Source organism: Lissotriton helveticus, chromosome 2_1 (assembly GCF_964261635.1).
Source record: "Lissotriton helveticus chromosome 2_1, aLisHel1.1, whole genome shotgun sequence".
In the NCBI taxonomy this organism is placed as follows: Eukaryota; Metazoa; Chordata; class Amphibia; order Caudata; family Salamandridae; genus Lissotriton; species Lissotriton helveticus.
The window spans coordinates 1,172,466,902-1,172,489,621 of NC_136059.1; the positions used below are offsets into that span (position 1 = coordinate 1,172,466,902).

The 22,720-nt window shown below is 44.3% G+C and overlaps 1 protein-coding gene across 1 annotated transcript in view; it reads left to right on the plus strand.

The window, feature by feature from the left end:
- The window catches only part of LOC144820220 (vitamin D-binding protein-like), a 125,308-nt gene that overhangs the window by 66,534 nt on the left and 36,054 nt on the right, over positions 1-22,720 (plus strand). The window contains exon 4 of the mRNA XM_078677822.1: positions 17,168-17,300. Coding sequence (XP_078533948.1) covers positions 17,168-17,300 — 133 coding nt within the window. The remainder of the gene's footprint in view (positions 1-17,167; positions 17,301-22,720) is intronic.

A 22,720-nucleotide genomic window follows, 5' to 3' on the forward strand; every position in this document is an offset into this window, starting at 1 on the left:
CTTCGACCCATTCACATCATAGTCAGTTGCCCTGGCAATGGGCACGTCAGAGATGGCTACATTAAGCAGTCTGCGCCCCCCTTAATAGGGGTCACCCATCTGCCCAGTTGGTTTACGGGCCCCTCGCAGGATGTCCTCCGCGAGATCAGGGAAAAGGCCCCACCTATCCACTTGTATTTAGATCATTTGCCAGCAGAGAGCCTCAGCCAGACCGACGAACCCACAGCACTTCACAATCCTGGAGCTCCGGATCGAAGCACACCACGCGTCTGGGCCGCTACTCCACCGCAGGCCTTAGCACGCAAGTTGAGCACTGCCTGGCTGGTATTAGAAAAGAGGGTGGGCGCGAGGGACAGCAGAGGGCCCATGGGTAATGTTCTAGGGGAGAGGAGGAGCCCAACCTCACTGTCACGGTTGCAGACGGGCCCCGCCAACAGCCCCCACGCTCCCGATGACAGTATGGGGTCCAATGCACTCACCAGCTCATCGCCCGGTGCTCGCACCAGCACCTGTCTCCAATTGGCACACCTGCTCAAAACCGGACCCCACCGCCGGGGCCAAGCGGCATCCAGTGCCCCTGGCATGCTCCACCAAGGTGTGAAATCGGGAGTCCGCAGGGGGCCCAGTCCTGGTCTCGATGAAGCCTCTGATTATATACTGGCACCCGGTTGCAGCCTCGGACAGCAGCGCGCCGAAGGACTCTTCAAAATTGCCCACAGTACAGAAACAAACGTCATGGCGCACGTCCCGAATCGAATGGCCAATCACTGTATGACTTCACATGCTGAAGTCACAGTGATTGGCCATATGCAGTGCAGTGAGGCAGTGTGCCACCACCCACCTGCGGCATCCAATAATGGATTGCCACGGTGGGACCAGCCAATCCTGGCGGCTAGGGGAGCACGCTGCTGCTCGCCCTGGGCCGCCTTTGAAACCCTGGGGCTGTAAAAGCAGCACCCCCTTGGACCCTCTACTGTCAGGTTAGCAGCGCGCATGCTCAGGCCAGGTGCAAGCCTGGAATCCTCATGCGCAGTGCAGTGCTGCTGCTGGCCTGCAGACTCTCACAGCCCCACCCCCTGCCCATGCGCACTCTCCACTGTCTCCGGATTCAATCGGGTGTATCCCGGATTGAAGCGCTGCGCTGCGGCGCTTTATAATATTGTTTGTTTGCAGGCAGAATTCACACAAAAATTTTAGGTCCGTCCAGAGCAGCTTAGGGGGGCTACGCCCCTACGCCCTAATGGACGCACCGCTGCTGCGATCCGCCTGAAGCTCAGCTGTAATATTGCTAAGAGCACCTGCAGTTTCATTTATAGTGGCCTCAACCACTCTCGTAAGCTGTCGAATATTCCTACTATTGGCCATAGGACCCGAACAGGGCACAAACCCCATAAAGAAGTCTCCAGCTTCTTGTGCGACAGTATCTTTCGCATCGATGACACCTCTACCATATCTTGTCTTATGGTAATTGAAAACAGCAGTGTATGTAGGGGGAAGCTAAAACTCCACGTAACATGTACCTGAAAAATCAGGTGGCAACCATGTATAGGTTCTATCGTGACAAACAAAATACGTGACTTTAGCTGGCACGAACGGTGGAGAACTCTGGGATGCACAGACATTGGTGTGAACACACACACTCTTACCAAGCTGAGCTCTCGGATTCTGACCATTACCCTGCAGACAAAGATGACCTCAGTGGGGTACAATCCAAATAGGGGGAGACCTTTTTCATCTCTCCTTCTCTGTCAGACTAATGCTATATCCAGTCTTGTTCCAACCAGTATATGCTCGTACTTCATCCTTGGGGATAGCATTATACGGATCGATATCTCTGATCATATCTACTATTCCCTGTATCAAGGCATTATTACTCGCATTATCTTTGACGGAACGTACAGGAGATGCTTCATTCGCATAAATAAACATTGCTTGGAGTGCTCATACTGACCCAGTAGGCGAAAAAGGCAAAACCAAATATGGCATTCCCTTATCTGTCGTATGCCGCATAAGACCACATACCCAGCAATTCGTAGTATTTACTACTAGCTGATGCTGATGCAACAACTGTATAAACGAATTGTTAATAAATTCTGATCTTCGTGTCTGCTCATGTTCAGGCAAAGTGGGAAACTCATGTGGAGAAACAGTAGAAAAAGAAAGAGTAGTTTGGGACGTAGGTACAAGCGTCTGTTGTGTAACATAGACAATCCAACCCACACAAGCCAATGTAATATTCAAAAACATCAAGAAACACAATATCAAAAAACATTTGCTACGGACCAATGTCACATTTTCATTTTAAAATCAATTCTCTCAACACTTTTCTCAGATACAAAAGACTCCATCCTCTAACGTGCTGCTCACGGCTATTACCTTCTTCACTTAAGTGTGCGTCAAGATCGTACTAACGACCATGAACCACAGACCTTTCGTCAATTCGCGGCTCACCCCTTAAGGCTGTACCGCGAAGTCTCTTGATCTGAAAAGGTGTAACTCTCAACAAACAAATTCAAGTTTTATTTGTCCATTTGTTTGTCCTTTCTCGGCCTTAGGTTGTAGCGCTCTTTGCCAGGCCCAGTTTGCTCTTGAAAAAGGGTTTCCGGATCCGTTGTGTCAAGTCTTAGATGTGGAGGCACAGAAGCTTGGAGAATATCATCGTCCGCACATTCTGACTGAGTCCTTTCCAAATGTGCGTCACTAAAAGGTACGAATCTAGGAATTCTGTCACATTCAGAATCAGCTATACCTCCCCTTACCCACTTGTCATACGGTAAGGGCTACGGAACTTTCTTACAATGGGTGGCATGCACCCAGTTCTTTTTACCAGCTACCCTAACTGCAGTCCGAGTTACTAATAAAACCAAATGCGGTCCAGTCCATCTTGGCTCCAAGTTCTTAGTTCGTTGGAAATTCTTCGTAAGAATGTAGTTTCCAGGTTGAATCGTGTGGCCTGGATCCACAGTAGCTGTTGGGAAACTGTCATAGACCTGTTGGTGGAGAACACCTAATTTAGCAGTCAAGTCATGTAAGTAATCCACCAACATAGGGTACTCGATGTCACTATATTTTCTGGGCCTTGGGACACCCCAAACATTGGCCGGACGACCAAACACAATTTCATATGGGCTAAGTCCCACACGAGAATGTACTGTCGTCCTTGTTGACAAAAGAGCCAATGGCAAGGCATCTGGCCATGTAAGACCAGAGCTCGCTTGTATCTTAGCTAACTTCAGCTTCAATGTGCCATTATAGAACTCAACAAGTCCAGCTGACTGGGGGTGATTCGCAGCATGGAATTTCTGATTGATACCCAAACCCGCACACACTTTCTTCATGATCTGGCCCACAAATTCACTCCTATTGTCGCTCCATACAATTCTCGGCAAGCCATATCTAGGGAAGTACTCTTTGAGCAAAACCTTGGCTGTAGACAAGGCAGTATTATCCTTTAGGGGGTAAGCCTCTATCCATCTGGAAAAGGCGCAAACAACCACAAGGACATACTTCAAATTGTTGCATCTCTCCATGTGAACATAATCTAGCTGTATCACTTCAAACGGATACGTTGGGGGAGCAAAATGACCAGCTGGAGTTGGAGTTCCCTTTCCAGGATTATACATCAGACAAATCATACAATGCTTCACCACATTCTCAGTACATTTAGGAATTCCAGCATTCTGCCATACTGGAGCCAACAACTTGCATATCCCTTTCGAACTAATGTGAGCCATTCCATGAGCCATAGTAACCACTGAGAGCACATACGCATCAGGCAACAACCATCGCTGGAGCTCCGACAACTCAACCCAACAACCTGTCGAATCCAACATACCCGTACTTTCTCTCCATACACTCACTTCTTTCTCAGTAGCTTCAGCCTGAATCAACTTCACACTTTCTATTGTGTCTTCACACATTCCTCTTTCCACAACCCATCTTGCAGGACCCGCAACATACATTCGACTCGTCACATCCTTTGCTGTTTCCTTCGCAACTTCATCCGCAAATGCATTCCCTCGACCCACATCATCCGCTACCTTTTTATGCGCACTACACTTCACAATTGCAATCTGCTTTGGTAGAGTCAGTGATTCAAGAAGTTCATTCACCAATTGCCCATGCGGAATTTTCGTACCATGAGAAGTAAGAAATCCTCTCTCTCTCCACAAGCGGCCGAAAGTATAGGCCACACCAAACGCATACTGACTATCAGTATAAACATTCACTCGCTTTCCTTCTGACAATACACACGCTCTAGTCAATGCTATTAACTCTGCTGCTTGCGCTGAATTCTGTGCTATACGTGCTGTTTCAACAACTGTATGTAAAGTTATGACAGCACATGCTGCAGTCGTCTCTCCATTCAAAAGCTTAAAACATGAACCATCTACCCATAGGGTACCATCAACATTCGAAAGTGGAGTATCTTTTAAATTAACTCTAGCCTTTGTTTCCTCCTCTGTCCGGAGAACACAATCATGCTGTTCCTGAACATCTGTCTCTACAGAAATCGGTAACAACATAGCTGGATTCAACATATTGCACCTTTTGATGTGCACATGGCTAGCCAAAAGCGTCAACTCATATCCTGACAAACGTGCACTAGTAAGGTGCTGAGTCTTCGTCCTATTCAATAGAGTATCCACTGCATGTGGGACCATCACAATCAACGTATTATCCAATACCAAACCAGCAGACTGTCGAATAGAAACAGCCGCTGCCGCTGTAGCTCTCAGGCAACTCGGCAACGCTCTAGCTACTGGATCTAACGTCGCTGAAAAAAACGCACATAGGCGTTGCTTGTCTCCAAATTGTTGTGTCAACACTGACAATGCACAACCTTCTCTCTCGTGTACATACAGTGCGAAAGGTTTACTGTATTCCGGGGTTCCCAACATCGGAGCAGAACACAATGCATCACGTAATTCAGAAAAACTTTTTTGACATTCGTCAGATCAAGGGAGAGTTTGCGGAGTATCTTTAAGAGTCAATGCCCACAGAGGTTTTGCTAGCAAGGAAAAATTGGGGATCCACTGTCTACAATACGAAGTGATACCTAAGAAGGCACGCACTTCTCTCTGTGTGGATGGTACAGTCATTTGGGCAATCGCTTGAATTCGTTCTGGGGTCAATCGTCTTCCCTCCTTTGACAAGAGATGAGCTAAATAGGTTACTTCTTGTCGGCAATACTGTAACTTTGAAGGTGACACTTTATTGATGAAGGTCAGACAAATGTCGTAACAAGGAAAGAGTTGCTTCTTTACAAATCTCCTCATCATCAGCAGCGACCAGCAGATCATCAACATACTGGATAAGAGTAGCACCAGAAGGCAACACAAAATTATCAAGCTGAGTTTTCAACGCCTGACTATAGATGGAGGGACTTTCACAATAACCTTGAGGAGCTCTCTTAAACCGGAAGCTGCGGCCTCCTAAAGAGAAGCCGAAAATATCTCTACTTTCCTCAGCGATCGGAATGCTAAAGAAAGCATTCTTCAGATCGATAACTGAAAACCAAGCAGCTGAAGCAGGAATCAAAGTCAACAAAGCAGTGATATATGGGACAACAGGAAACTGTGGCACCACAATCTTATTCACTTCTCGAAGATCGATCACAAACCGATACACAGGTGGCTGAGAAGCATCAGTACGCTTAAGGACAGGCAAAACAGGACTGTTACACACATTACCTCTCGTTTCTTCAACTACACCCTTCTCAACCAAATCATAAATAATCGCTAGAAGAGCTCTCTCGCCATCACTAGAGATTTTATATTGCGGAATACGAGGTAACCTAGCATTCGACTTAAGGGTAACAACATATGGTGGAATCTGCAAGAGACCAACATCATTGGGACCTGTAGCCCAAAGTGTATCAGGAAGAGAACGCAATTCCAGTGGAAGACAATCTTTAGACATATACATCGGGGAAGTCACTTTCTTACCCATCGTAAGATGTACTCCCGAAGGAGAGCAATGTAATGTCGCGTGCAATCTTTTCAGCAAGTCCAAACCCAACAGATTCTCACCACAACCAGTTGTTGGAATAAGAGGAGCTTCCAATTCACAAGGACCAATAGAAAGGGGCAAAGGACTAGTAACCGGATTACGAACTGGGGCACCAGAAAATCCTACTGAAACATTGGTCAAGCCAGACAAAGGTGCGTCAGGAAGTTTAGAGTGCAGAATAAAACTCTTCGTCACACCAGTATCCAAAAGAAAAGGTTCTGCCACACCTAATGTAATCACTGCAACATAAGGTCCACTCTGGTCTACTGGAACTGACACTACTCCCTCTCTTTGCCCATGGCTGTCCTAACTATCATTATGACCAGCACTCTCACTCTCGACATAATGTCCATCAACGTAGTACTGTGCAGACTGAACAGTCGGAACATTCTGTCCGTAAAAACAATTCGTAGAATTGTGAGGGGGAAAGGAACGCTTATTCCGGGGAAACACACCACGTCCCCTACCCCTAGGAACTTGTTGGAAACCACCACGACCTCTCTGACCAGATACACCATTCGCACGCTGTAACAGAATCGGACAACTATGCTTGAAGTGACCTTCTTCTCTGCAATAAGCACACTGATTAGATCCTAGCGGCAATCGCGGAGCGAAAAACTCAGGTTTCTGTAATAATCTCTGAAACTGTGGAGGTTGCTGAAACTGAGGCTGATTCGAACGAGGCGGATAAGCTTGCTGCAAAAGAACCTTCGGCTTTAATTCTTAGACTTCTTCTCATCTTTATCCCTATTCTCATAATATTGTGCAGTAGCCAATATCTGGGCTTACGAAGAAACAGCCCATGAACTCTCAGAGTCCTTTAACTTATTAGAAAGTTCGGGAAGCAAATTAAAGACAAATTGGACCACAAACAACCTTTGACCACCTTCAGTGCTCATGTCCTGACCACTATGGTCTATAAACGTTTCCTCAAACCTCGTGAAGAAATCAGACACACTCTCGTCTTTCTTTTGTTTGCATGCTGCTAACTTGTCCCAATTCACTCGCGAAGGAGGCATCATCGTTTTCATCAAATTAATAATCCTACCAGGTAATTCTGCAACTAAGGGTTCAGGTTTGGCACCTCCTACTTGCCGACCATCTGCAGTAACAATATTAGCCCACGTATCTCCTAATTCTTGCTCATGATTCTCATGACGAATCTTCACCCACAAAGTTGAGGAACTACATTACCCATCAACATATTTATGTCAGCTAAATTCATAGTAGACGCATCAACTGTCTGAGACAACTCCTTGTAATAACCCGCAGGATTCTTACGGGGGTCAGGCAAGGTCTGCTTAAGAGCCAAGACCTCTGCTCTTTTCCAAGGAACATGTACCCATACTCGCTGAAAATGTGCAGGCTCAGCCTGAATACCATGATTAACATTAGCAACAACTGCCTCTCTCCATACAGGAGGAACTTCTCTCATGGGATACTGCTTCACTTTCCTCCTAACAAAGGAATCAGGTTCATACAATGTCTGAGGCGGTAATCTAGACCTAAAAACAAGTATCGTCTCTACTTCTTCCTCAACATCAGACTCCACTATCGTCCCTTTAGCAAATTCTGACTGAACATCAAGCACTTCCTGCGGAATCGGACCCAACTCATTATTTTCCCATTCCTGACGAAGAAACGTACACATTACATCAAAAACATACCTTTGCTTCGGCGGCTCCCACTGTAAGAAAACATCCATAACCGCATATAAATTATACCTAGAAGCATCCAACACTGCCCGCTCTTCGGGACTTGGAATCTGACTACGACTCTGCCTACGTTCCAAAACAGGGGTAATATTCAATGACCCAAAGAGTGGAGACAAAAGATTAGCAACAGTCTCAGTCATTCGTTTTCGAGCAGAAGGAGAAGAAGCAGACATAAGGACAGGAGAAAGAGTGTTTTGAGGCAAAAGAGGCGTAGGGACAAGAGAAGCAGAAGTCGGAGATTCAGAAGTAGAAGGCAAAGGAGTTTGAGGCAAAGTTGGTGACAAAGCTGGCGGCCCTAGAGGGGGCTGCGCCGTAGGAGGGAGAACCATCTGTGCAACGGGTGGCTGAACAACAGCAGGAGGCTGAACAACAAGGGGTGCAACAACCAAGGGTAATGGAGGTGCAGTAGCACCCTGCACATAAGGGGGTGGTAATCTCAGTAAATGAGAGATCAAAGGATCTTTTTCGAGGTCTTCATTCACTTTTGAAAGGGAAGGCGGCAAGGCCGGATAACATTTATCAATGGCCATGCAACGTTGTCTATCTGAGACTTCACTCACACGATCTTCTTCATGTACTTTAAACTGCCTAGCAGCTTGTAGTACTGACATATTCTTATCTTTCCTATCTCTCTTTGCTTGCTTAATTTCTCGCTGTTTGGCTTCCTTACGCCAAAGGCGGAAAGAGTCAAACATTGTCGGCCGGGCTTTCTTCCTAAATAGAGCAACTTCCAAATTATCTAAAATATTTAATTCGAAACTACCATGTTGGGGCCATCTTAAAACACCATCTTTCTTCGTATAGCGGACCCACACTTCATTATAAGAAATAGGACCCACTCCGTGTTTTGAATAGAGCTCATAAGTTGGAGTTCCAACCGGAGGTATCGGACACGAATCCTCCAATCGGGAATCCCTGTTTCAACCACAACTAAAGCATTTCCCAAATTTGCTAAGACCAGGCATCTTATAACTCACTAGTCTAGCTTCAAACTTCAAGGGATTATCAACTATCGATACACTCGTAAATATACGAGCCCCTCATCTTCGACTATTGCAATAACCGAATCAAAACCAAGAACCAAAACAAAGATTGTGGGAGCGACCCACTTATACTCAACCAAAGTATCTGTCACGCCACCAGAAGACCGTCCATCGTCTCGCTTTACAAAGGATCAATCAAGGGTCCAAGACAGGGCGACAGTCAGGGCAGCAGTCCTTCGTAGCCGTCCGAAAGCGGGAAGCCTCGCAGCAAAAACCTTCGGTCCACGTCGACATACAAGGGTCGATGAAGTGGTTGGCCTTCCTCCAGAATTTTCTCACGTGGCTCCTCACGATCCTCGGGCTTCAACCGTTACCGCTGAAGTCGCCCCACCGTTGGGCGCCAAATGAAGAACCGGGTTTTTAGAACCCAGGGGCGCCAGGGGCACGCCCAAAGTCTTCGGGTTCTCCTGTCTTGGTATTCAGAGACACGGAATACTTCTAGGTGGCGTCAGAGATCAAATTTATTAGCTGCAGCTAGTAACCGTAATCCCAGCAATACAACACGGTGTACAACTCAGGAAACTGCTCAATTTTCGAGCAAGACATCTCTTTTTATACACATTTTGCTCATTACAAATGCACACCCACTGCGACAAATACTGACAAATGAAATACATTTTCCCACGCATTATCACATCATAAAAAGCTCACTTTACATTGTACCAACACACAAGTTAATTATTAGGAATGTCCCAAATTCAATTTCCACAAGCCGGACAAACCCATAATTGAAAGCACTACCCATGCAATGAAAAGACATAAGAAAAGAAACAATTCAGATGCTGAATAAGATAAGATATGTACAAGAGCACTAACGTTAACGATATCCTGAACATTGATTGGCAATCTCAGACAACGATCAGCCAGGGAAATTGGCTTCGCAAAGGGTCAGTTTCAGGTGACGGGGTCAGCGTCCTGCAGTTCACTCACAAGTCAGAAAAGGCCTAGTTAATATGTACATGAACAACGAAGCCCATGCAACTTGTTCGTTCGGTTACCTCCATAGGCCTACGTGAGGGCAACACAAAATGGCGTCACGAACAACTCAAACAAAATGGAGTCCGGTTCGAGAATCACAGAACCTCAGAACGAGAACAGCAGGCCCACTAATAGCGTCTAATTTACATATCCTGGGTGCTGGCAGTACCATATATTAGGAACTTACAAGTAAATTAAATTTGCCAATCAGGTGTAGGCAAATTTTAACATGTCTTGAGGGAGAGAGCGTAAGAAATTGGGTTACCAGTTGCCGGGCGGGGGGGTGAAAACCTGCTCAAACATCAACCACACTCCTTGTCAGGGTGACGTCACAAGCAAACTCGAAATTAACCTGTGATTAACCCTCTGGTAGCCTAACACAAAAGCAGTCAAGCTTAATTTAGAGGCAATGTTTAAAGTATTTATGCAGCCCTTCAAATAGTAATAAAGTGAAAAACAACCCAAATTAGAAAAAAAGAGTAAAATGTCATAAATAATTTAAGACCAAAATGACAAGAATCCAATAGTAGAGTTGGAGATATGCAGTTTAAAGATTTAAGTGTAAATAACACCAAAAAAGCACAGAGCGCCAAATGTAGATATCTGGTCCTGCCGAACTAGGACAAAGTCACAAATTCAGGCTAACCACGATGGAGCATGGGCCAGCTACAGGGACCCAGTTAGCCCAGCTGAACAAAAGTGCCCTTAACCCTGGTTGTGGAGCGATGCAGAGTCTCGTGATAAGGATATGTTACACCGCAGAGATTCCTAGGAGCTGCAAAGCTGTGAAGTTGTGATGCGAGGTCATGCGTCATCGAAGATAATGTCGATGAGGGGTTTGCGATGCAAAGTCCTACGCCGAGATGTGTTGCACACCGGCTGGTTCTGAAGAAGCTGCAGGGCTTGCAATGCAGAGTATTGCATCGTCGCCAAGGTTGCCGTCAACAAGGGGCTTGCAATGTGAAAGCCTGCGTTGAGGAAGCATCAAGCAGTGATGGTCCCTGGAAGGCTGCGGGCAGTGAAGCAAACTCCTGCACCATAGACAGTTCACGCACCAATGTGGAGCTTGGAGAGACAATGCGCTGGGCAGTGGCTCCGATGCATCAGGTCTGCAGGCCCACTTTCAAGGATTCTCAACTGGATGCCACCACTAGGGAGGGTAGGTCTCACAGCTGGCAGAGTCGCAATGCTGGGTTTAAGATGGAGGAAGCCTGCAATGTCTCTGAGGTTACTGATCAATCAGGAGGCCAACCCACTAGTCTTTGGAATGACTCTGGTGAATCTGGGTTCAAGATGCAGTCCAGTCCTTCTCACTCAGGCAGGAGGGCAGCAGGGTAGCAGAGCAAGGCAGCAGAGTGGCAGTCCTTCTTGCAGAAAGCAGCAGTCCTTCTTATGAGTCTTCCACAGGTTCAGATATGTGCTAAATAATTGGGGCCTGAAGTCCAAAATGTATACCTTGTTACCTTTTTGAAGTAGGAGCACCTTCTAGAGGTTTCCAACACCCAGAGGTGTTTTGAATTTCCTGCCTCCTTACCCTGGTCCTAGATTGTCTGGAGTCACAATAAAATAGTCTCAAACCACTTGTGAGAGATCCCATGCAGGGCCTTTGTGATGTGCAAGTGTGCTAGGTGAAAGCTCCTCCCCCTCGTTAGGTCACAGTGTCTTATCCTGCCAACACCTTCTCTTTACCTCACTGCTTGGGAGCAATACACAAAGAGCAACTGCCAACTACACCTCCTCACGTGACTTAGGATACAGGCAGCAGACTCCAAATGGCAGGGACAGGAAAACGACAACTTTTTACATTATTTTTTTTCAAAATTTATTTAATAATCTGACTTTACCATTAAAGAAGACTTTTAATTACAATTCCATTGATACCAAACTCGACATTCCTACCTGCTTCCAATTGATAGTTATCATTTATTAAATGTAATAAGGAAACCTAATGTTTTACTATAGGAGAGGTAGTCCTTGCTGTGGTGAAAACTAATTTCAGAGTTTTTCACTTACAGGACATGTTAAACTTAAAAGTATAGGTCCAGCTTTTTAAATACAACACACACTGCCGGATGTATGTCATTACCACGCATGCTTTTACAACGCATGCCTTTACCACGCAACTTTTACAACGCAAGTCGTTACAACGACTTGCGTTGGGGGGTGCTGGATAGTGAATAGTTTAATTTACTATTCCAACTCCAGCCCCCGTGGATAGTAGGGAAGGTTTTGGATAGGAAATTAACTATTCCCAATCCTAGAGCGCCCCCCAGCGGAAGTCGTTGTAACGACTTTCGTTGTAAAAGTTGCGTGGTAAAGGTACTGCGTTGTAAAAGTTGCGTTGTAAACGCTGTTTACCCACACTGCCCCATGGGCTGTTAGGGCCTACCCTAGTTGTGATTTATATGTATTAAAAACGAAGGTTTCGGCTTGGCAAAAGGTTCATTTTACCAGGTCAAAATGGCAGTTTAAAACTGCAAACACAGGCTGCAATGGCAGGCCTGAGACATGTTTAAAAAGGCTACTTAAGTGTGTGGCACAATAGGTGCTGCAGCCCCACTAGTAGCATCTAATTTACAGACCCTAGGTACAAGTGGTGCCACTTTACTACAGACTTGCAAATACGTAAAAAATGCCAATTAGGAAAAAGCCAATCCTATCATGTTTAGGGGAGAGAGCAAAAACTCTTAAGCTATGCTTACCAGTGGTAAAGTCCACAGAGCCCTAAGGCCAGCAAAAACGAGATTAGCAAAAATAGGAGGGATAAAGGAAAAATGTGTATGGGAAAACCACCCTAAGACTGACAGGTGTAACAGAAAGTACAAGCGCTTTAGCACTGTTAAAGTGCTCAGAGTCCTAAAACCAACAAACACAAATTTAGCAAAACAGGAGGGGTGAAGGCGAATTGTTTGAAAATGACACTGCAGAGGGACCAGGTACAGGGTTTGTTAGACCTGTCAGCTTTAGGGTCACCTTCCCCCGAACGTTTTTCCTGTTTTCCTCAATTTTTTGCTGAAATTAGTTTTTGTGGGCCTTAGAAAATGCTGCAAGGGTGTACTTAGGTCTCGGTTTTCAGCAGCATAGCAGGTCTGATCATCATTCAGCAGTCGTAAAAGGCTACAATCTCCTTGGTTGTAGCCCAGTAGCCCCTGCTTGCCCTGGGAACCTCCTAAAAGGTTCTGCCAGTTGAACATATGGCTGAATGGATTAAAGGAGGAAGGAAAGAGAGAAGAAACATGGGAAGAAATTATGACATAAGAATGAGGGATAGCTGGAAGGAAAGGTTGAGAGATAAAAGGAAGGAAGGAAAATGGCGAATGGACATACAGACGGATGGATGAATATAGGCTGAAAAAAGGATGAAAAGAAGAAAGAAAAGAACAGAAAACACTAGAAAACAAATCAAAGGAAAGAAGGAAGGAAGGATAGAAGGAAAAAGACATCAGGCCGGATGAGAGACCAATGAAAAACCAGAGAAAGAAGAATAAAAAGAAGGATTACATAGCCATAGATAAAAGGGGAAGAAATGATGGAAAGAAGTGTGTGTGAAAAAGATGAATAGAAAGCAGAAAACAAGTCAGGAAATAAAGAAGGGATATTGTAAAAAAGGAAGAGAAGGTAGAAAGATGTAAAGAAATGAAAGTAAGGAGATACAAACAAGAAAGGATAATTGAAAGAAGGGAATATTGAAAAAGACAGAAAGACGAAAGATTAAAAGGAAGTAAGATTTAACAAAGAAATATTATGGGTAAAAGTTAGGATAAAAAGAAAGATTGAATAACTGACATAACGACATAAATAGGGAAAGAAGAAAAGATGAAAGAAATACATAAAAAAAGAAAGCTGAACTATAGCAACCTAAGGTGCAAACAAACTGGAGCAAAGGGAGACAAGTTGGCAGAAAAAGAAGCAAGGAAAGAAACAAATTGGGTAGAAGGAAAAACATACAGAAAAATGAGACAAAGCTGGAAAGGAGGAATGGAAAATTGTAGTGTCTTTACTTGCAATATCTCTAGGGTGGTTAATGCCTTGTTTTGCACATTTTTCAGAAACTTTCTTGAGTGCCCCCCTCTCAAATGCCTGTAAAATCGATATATCTTTTAGCTCACGTATGTGAAAATTGTTTCATTAAAATGAAGAATGTGATCTTCAACTTTTTTTTGGACTTCAGTGCCCCTCAACATCTCGGGCGAAGGTCAGCCACAGTTGCTACAGGTGATGACTCGTTTTTTTTTCTGAGTGCCCATCAAGAACTTGATGGAAAGCCTCCACATTTTTGATTTAAGATTATGAGAAATGAGATGTAAAGTGTACCATTTGGCCACACTATTTACAGATGTCCCTCAGGAGAAAAAACAAACGAGTGGCTGGCTTACTTGCCTCACTTGCTTAATCAGTTAAATTCGGCATATGGTTCAAAGTGAGGGGTATTTTATTTTCTGACTAATGCCTTGGTCACACGATTCAACACGACCTGATCAGTTTGTCAGACCTCTAACAGCGGAGACTCAGGTGAGAAAGGGGTATACTAGATGGTCCCTGATGTCCACTCATTGACCCATGTGCCTTTCTGCTGTTAGGGGAGCAGGATTGCGAAGGAGGCCATGGCTGAAGTCAATACGCTTAGTCTGATGCAGCGCAGTATGATATTGCACAACACATACGAGGCCCGAATATTCTTGTAGATCTCTTCTGGTGAGTCCTCTGAAATGAAAAATAAATAAATGAAATACCAGCATTTGTAAAGCGCACAGCTACCTCCAGAGAGGTGTCCAGGCGCTGGGGACTGTAGGGAAGATTAAGCGAGCTATTGCCCAGAGTCACATGGCGGTGGGCTAACCTGCCCCCGGCACCAGGCATCAACCGTGAACCCCATGATCCGGAGTCAGGCACCCTGGCCTCTGCGCCACACCTCTTCCACTAGCAATTGAGAAGTCTGAAGAATGACTTCTAGAGACCAAATGTTTGCTCTATTGTTTCTCCTGTTTGTGAGAGCTCAGTTACACCTCAATAGAGGTGCAGTTAATGTATTGTCAGAAGATGTTAAGAGAGAGCTAAGCAATATAATCTATGTGAATATTATACATCACCTATGTGGATATTATATTGCATTGAATTTACATTTATGTACTGTATAATGCCCCAAATGAGGTGCTGAATCACTTTAGGGTGAGCATCATGCTACTCCAGGACCAGCGTATTAGTTGTTGATATAGTGTTTTTGATTAGTTGTTTTTGTTTTCTGTTCTCAGCGTTAACTCTTCTGTAATTTACCAACACATTTTTGAGGTGGGATTAGATGTGTTTCAATGGTATTAGATATGATGGGTGTAGCTTGGGGTACATGAGGGGTAGATATGATAGGTCAAGATAAAAGTATGATAGGTATAAATAGAGTGTAGTTAGGTGATGAGGGAGTAAAGAGGGATTACTGGCTAATAATTATTTATTTATTTCAAAGGTTTTATATAGTTCTGGCTCGACCTAAGGGTATCAGAGTGCTTTACATGAGTGTGGGTATAGTACAGGAGTTACATAACATAGGATTCAAAACAGGATAAAATATAGAGAACAAATAAAAAAATCAATTTTACATGTGTCAGACTGGTAAGAAAGAACTATCTACATAAATCAAAAGGGTACGGGAAATCGACAATTTTAAACAGTGACAACAGATGGAGGAAGGCTGGAAGGTAGGAGGGAAATGGGAGGATAGGAGTGAAAAAGTGGGGAGGAAAGCTTGTAGTAAGGAAGAGGAGGAAGTAACTGAAAGGAAGGGAGCTTGGAAGCAGGTAGGAAAGAAAAAGACGTGGGCGGGGAGGGGAAAAGGAGGGGAAGGGAGAGAGTAGAAAAGGAGTTAAATGAGAGGCTTAAGCACCCCAGCATTTGTTGAACATGTGCAGTTTGAGGTCTTTTTTAAAGCTGATGTAAGAGGGGTCACAACGCAGGTCTTTATGGAGGGTATTCCAGATGTTAGGGGCATTTCCGGAGAAAGAGCGAGATTGTGTGGATTTCTTTTTTAACAGAGGTGGAACAAAGAGGAGAGCTTTGGTGCTTCTCAATGGTCGGATTGAATTGATGTGGGGCAATCCAACAAGTAAGCATAGAAAGTAAAAAAACAGACAACAGGATATGCTGTTTTGTATATGAGTTGAGTGAGAGAAGCAGTTTTGAGTGGCAGTCTAGTATGGAGTGAAGGGTTTGTTGCGGATGTTATTCGATTGTCATGAATCAGGTTATTTTCATGCAGATTTATGTCCAATAAATTTCAATGTAAATTGCAATGTACAGTGTAAAATGTATTAGGCATTAAAAAAATATATATATAGTGAAAACCATGAAGGTTTATTAAAAGACTGAATAATTGCAGAAATAATTCAAACTCAGCCAGTCAGTTGTCATATAAAAACATGGCAGGCGTAAGACTGACGCAGGCACTAACAACATGGGACTTGCCCATATGAAAGTACACATTGCTGGAGTTGCGTCACTTTTGTAACACACTCCAGCAATGCCACATTTTCGCGCCTACAGATACGTCAGAAATACTGACGTATCTGTAACTCCTTGCGACATGATGCGTCATACTGGAAATATGACGCATCGTTAGTGTCACAGGGAGAGGCGCAGTGAAAAGTGACGCATCGCTGTTTTCATGCAACGATGCGTCACTTTTCATAAATGAGGCCCCAAGTCATTAATTATAGATGAACTCGACTAAGTGTCGTCTCCTAACGTTCAAAGAACGTGAACGCAACGCCCTAAAACATAGGCTTCTCTTATAATGCACAGCACAAAGGGAAATATCCGTAAAATACATTTGTGCAGAAGTCTCACACTCTGGACCAATGAGGTTAAGAAAAGAAGGATACAATTCTAAAATCATAATTGTCAGCACTATCCCACAATTCACAAAACTCAGTTCTGATCCTAGTGCCCTTAGGCACTTCGATAATTGATACAAAGATCACTACTTGTGGTACAGGGTCAAATTCTCAGGAGAATCATACTGTGATCCCAGTGGATGAGACCTTGAAAACATTCACTTTCAGTAAGAGAGTGTCTTATGGCGTCCTCAGAAAAGAAATATCATCCTGTACCTGGGAAAGTGATACACATCGCATCTCAAAACATTAGTAATCAAATCATGTTTATACTATACATTTTGTTTAAATACCTGTAATTAGGGGCATGGGGTGGCATCAAGACTAGACAGCACTGGCATTATTCAGAAACCTGTAATTCAGGAAAGCAAAGCTAAACCCCTCACAAAACCTGCACTTATTTGCACCTATTTAAGTTTTTTTTCCAAATGAACCCTGCTTTTGAAAAGTAAAACAAAAGCTCCGACAGTATGAGCATGTGAATCGTACCAACGTTAACACTAGTTTCTTTGTTTTTTTGCATTCTAACCACAAGCCTGCTGTATGACATTTCAAAACGAATGAGATTGTTTCCAACGCAAACGATTGCAGAAATAGTCAGAGCCTCATTGAAGACGTATTCAACTTGCTGCAGTGAATCCAACTTCAAAACATGCATTACAACCATGGTAAGACATGCAATCTTGGATACCTTCCTGCACAAAAACAATCACAAGAAGTGTTGTCCTCTTAGAAAGAGAAATAAACGAGGAGAAATGGAAACATTTCTCCTCATTGCGCCTCCCTACGCCTTCCCTGGGAAGGTGTAGCATTCTGATGCATTTCCAGGATTCTGATTTCTCGTGAATCGGGAAATGCTGCAGGATCCATGGGTGTTGCCTGGGAACACCCACAGCAACACACAAGGCATTCCCCTTTCAAACAAAGTGAGCCGTGATAAGGGGCTGTATTTACAAGGCCACGAAAAGCGATGCAAGTTGGCTTTATGTGGCCTTGTAAATATGGGAAAGTACACTGCGCCCCCGGTGCGTCACAAAAAGCGTGGTACAGAAACTCGGTATGAATTCTGTTTAGCACAATTCATCAACCTTGCACCATTCTGTGAAAGCATTGCTCAAGATATATTTCCAAATTCTGCCAAACACGTTCTAATGTGCTTTTAAATATGAAACATTAATGGGATAAAGTTGCCTTTTATGTGCATTATGAGGCAATTACTATCACTGGGGAGTTCAGTGGCATAGAGATAAATGAAGCCAAAACCTCATTTACTTGTGTAAGGTTATTGAATTCTGAAGTGGTTTGCAAAATATTTTTAACATGCATTAGAGGGTATTTTATTCCTTACAATACATGATCACACCATTTCTCTTCTTCCAAAAAGCTTATATTCTTGTTTTCTTGGGACATCATTTGGCCGTTGGTGGGATTTGTGCAGTCCTGCTCCATTAATATTGATGAGGCAAGAATCTGTTTACAAATCCTACAGAGGGGGGCGTGGCTTGGACGCCGGAGAAATGGCGGCGTAATTCTGTCCTCCTCCAGGCAGCTACGATCTTTTGAATACAGAGGGCTGCAATCCGACCCCCTCTACTGACTCAAGAGGGAATTTGGATGTCGGAACATCATTCCCGACGAATCTGAAAATTTGAGCCAAATCCGCACCCGGGAAGCAGAGAAAAACATCCTTTTGCCCTGACCGCCGGAGGCTGCAGAGCGGGTCGGAGCCCGGACCCGGCTACACCCACGAGGCCTCCCGGAGCACCTGATTCGCCTCATCACTGTTCGAGGCAATGCTTTTACAGCGCGGTGTATGACTCCAGGAAATTGCACTTCAGCGGCTGGGTCGTGAGTAAAGCGCGCTCGCAAAAGAAGTTTATTGGCAAATGTAAGGGGAAAAACGGCGCGAGAAATGACCGTTTAAAATGGCGGTTTACCGGCGCATTCGATTTTGCGCACAGAACACCCTGCGCCCCCGCTGTTATGGTCCGCGCTACTGATAGTAGGCTTGCAGGACATTTTGCACACAAATAATGCTCCCTATCGTGTGCACCCACTGTGTAATGAGCGAGATGCTGAATTCAATGAACTGACGAAAACAAGTGAATACCAAGCCAGTGCACGTTGTCTGCCAGTGTCTCACTAGCGATTCACTCTCAGTGTGGGATCTTGATTGGCCACAAGGTTGTTGGAGATCTGAGATCAGTATATATTTTTGCCCCTGTGTGTCACACTGATAGTGTTTTCAACAGCAACCTGTAAGCAAAGAGACGCGCCACGAGATGTACAAAATGGCGGCTCCTACTGATGTTTCTCCGTGTGGGGCTATGTATCCAGACTGACTGTAATGCGCACATAACCTTCCCGTAAACAAAGCGCAAATCACTATCCACAATTCCCCACTAGACCTAAAGGCACATCTGCGTGCTATGAACTCCACATAAAGGAGCTTAATTAATCAATGCGCTGCCCTACACTGGAGCAACACGACCCAGACACAGCGTTGTGAGCTTTGTGAACCCCAAGGAAACAAGCTGTTATCTGTAGATACTACTCTGAGCCGCACGCTGACGAAGGGTGCTGCGACAGTGCTCCCAGACCAGACCAACCAATAGAAATACAAAGGCACTGGCAATCTCCAGCCAACTAGCTTCAGAATGGGGGACAAAGACAATGGGAAAACTTCCAAGCGTTTGAAGTCTGACCCACCAACACCAGTCAAAGGGAAAAAGGAACTAGCGGAAGCAATGGAGACTATCTTGAGCAGACTGGAAGAAGTAAGAGACCTAGCCAAATCCACCAAAGAGGAGGTTGTTGCAGTTCGGCAAGATATCAAGGACATCAACTCGAGGCTGATGGAATCCGAGAGCAGGATAAGTAAACTGGAAGATTCCGAAAATAAAACCTGTGGAGCCATCAAGAAACTCACCCTGTGCTCGGATCATCTTGTGAGGAAAGTTGCGGAATTGGAGGACAGAAATAGGAGGGGGAATCTGAGAATTTTTGGAATACCAGAAAAAGCAGAGGAATCCCTAGGATCATGCATAACCTTCCTTGAACAGTGGTTTACACAGGCCACAAATCTAACTTTCACTCAGCCTCTAGAGTTCGACAGGGCACATAGAGTACCGGGGCGAATCACTAAGGATCAGAAAGGCCCGAGAGCGATAGTGTGCAAGCCGCTAAGATATCAACACACGGAGCAGATTCTTACCTTCGTCCGTAAACATAACCATGTACTATGGAAAGGGCACAAAATCTTCATCTCACAGGACTTCAGTTAAGAAACTATGGATATCAGGAAAGCTTTCCTTGCAATGAGACCACAACTAAAGTCACTTGGATACATGTATGGTTTTATCGGGCCGACCAAGTTCAAAGTAACAATACAGGGTGTAACTCATGTGTTCTCTGAACCGCAAAAACTACGGCACCTACTATTCAACCAGGGAGACGGCAAAATGGAAGTTTCCCCTTCGGACCAGATGAGCGCTTCTGCATCCGGTCTAGGATGAGCTTTTGATTATCCTATAATAATAGACCCATGATCTCTGACTCCTCATAGTCCACCTAACTGAGCTTGGGTGTCTTCGCTCTGCACTATGTTCCATATGCTCAAAGTCCATGGCTTTTGTCACTACTTATTGGGTCTGCTCCATGTTTTGGCCTCAACCTGTTAGATATATTGGCCGGAAATGGATGTCTAGTTGTACGGCTCTACTAGTACATTTATGGTTCACCCACTTTGTTCCCTGTTCTATGATCCATTTGGATGCAATGTCAGTGGTTCTTATCATGATTCGAATTTGACAGTATAGTCTCTCTGGAGCCTATTACAGAAACTACTGTTGAGATTACTATGCTAGTATTCTTATGCTCCGATACTTGCGTAATCTGTTGTAACTTTGTTTTGTAGTGCATCTCCTAGGTTTTATGTACCTTCTGGACATTTCATCAGTTATTATTGACGTACCTCATTCCCACTGCTACAGTCACTATAGTGGCCTTTGCTGGGTTCACTGTTACAGCACTACTGTTATATCTATTTGCCTACGTAATTGTTACACTTTTGATCTGAGGTGTGTTTTGCAGCTCTTACGATTAATAGTTTTGAGTAAGCTGCTTGGAGGCGGCCTCGCGGTCGTTCCCGAGTCGCCATGTTCTTTTTCTACTATTGGGGTGGGAGGGGAGGGTTGTGGGGAAGGGAGGTGGGTGGAAGGAGGATGGAAGGGGTGAGGGGGGGATTGTTTTTGCATATTGTGTATTGTTTTGCTTTGTTTTCTCTAATTTGCATCCTATCTTGCAACCGAATGTGCTTCTTGAAACCAATGCAGCTCTTACTTATACTAATATTATGTCCTGCGTAGTACTGCACCAACTGTGTCTAGGCCCACATGCAACCTCTAATACTAATATAGCCCAAAGCAGTAAGTCAGAATGTTACACACACGACAGATGATGGCTCCTACTATAGACACTCCCATAGAGACGACAACCATAGATAACCTTAAATTACTCTCACTGAATGTGAAGGGTTTGAACCAACCGATTAAACGACAAAAAGTACTTGACTATCTCCGTAGACAACAGGGAGACATAGCCCTATTACAAGAAACAAAGCTAGAGGCGAAACACTTTCACACCCTACGTAATAAATTCTTTACTGAAGTGGTAGGCTCCGGAGCTGTGTCTAAGAAAAACGGGGTAGTGATATTATTAGCTAGGAAGGCCAATGTGGAAGTGGTTTCCTCCTCCGTAGACACGAAAGGCAGATGGATCTCGGTGAAATTAATCAAAGACGACACTGAATTTTACATTACAACGGTATATGCCCCCAACACACATGAACCTTCCTTCTGGTTAGAACTCGCAAAACAGATTGACACTATTCCGGACTCATCGGTTCATATACTAGCAGGTGATTTTAACCTTCCGTTTGACCCTGCCCTAGATAGGGACTCTAAGTGCACCTTCCGACCAGGCAAAGCCCATAAGGAATTCACTAAGCTATGTAACAGATTTCACATGATAGACACATGGCGTATACAAAACCCCGACGGTAGAGACTACTCTTTCTACTCCCCACCTCACGACTCGTTTTCAAGAATTGATTACATATTCATAACTAGGAACGCTGTAGCCAGAATAGAGGACACAAACATTGCACCAAGACTCGTCTCTGACCACTCTTGCATTTCGCTTACTTTATCAAATGTTAAGCCGCTAACCCACCAGTCGATGTGGCGCCTCAACGACGCCATTCTGAATGATGAGAAGCATAGAGAAACTATAGAATGCGCCCTCAAAGACTTCTTAACAATTAATAAAAAGGGTGACACCTCTGACTTAATCCGATGGGAAGCTCTAAAGACCACCATAAGGGGACTCATCATAAAAATATCATCTGCAATAAACAAAAATCATAATGCCGCCCTTTTAAAACTAGAAAAAGACATCTCAATACTCCAACACGAATACCTAAACAGTAGAAGTGCAAAATCGCTGACCGAACTGACCAACCAAAAATATGCCTATAATAAAAATAGTAAGTGAAAGGGCAGGAGTCTGGTTAGACAGAAGGAAACGTTTTAAAATCTGTGAATCTAATAAGGCGGGAAAAGGATTAGCAGCCTACCTTAAATTTAAAATTCAAAAGAACACGATCAATTCCCTACTAGATGACAAAGGCACCCCCAATTCGGACCCCAATAAAATTGCCGACTTATTCAAAGATTTCTATGAGAAGTAATACACCAAGAATGTAAATGTGGAGAAAGAGAGAGTGGAGGATTACCTCTCCAGGTGCGCACTACCAACACTTACCTCCTCAGAACAAGAGTCCTTAAACAAACCGATATCTGAGGCAGAAGTTACAGGCGCGATCAAGTCTCTTAAGAGTGGGAAAGCCCCTGGCCCAGACGGATTTACGGCAAAATTTTATAAATGTTTCGCACAAACGCTTACGAAACCAATTCTGAACGTGTTTCACGAGATTAGTCTTACGGGAGAGGTAAAGGGAACGATGACCGAGGCAATGATTGCCGTGATACCCAAGGAAGGGAAAGACTCTAAACTCCCCAAAAACTAC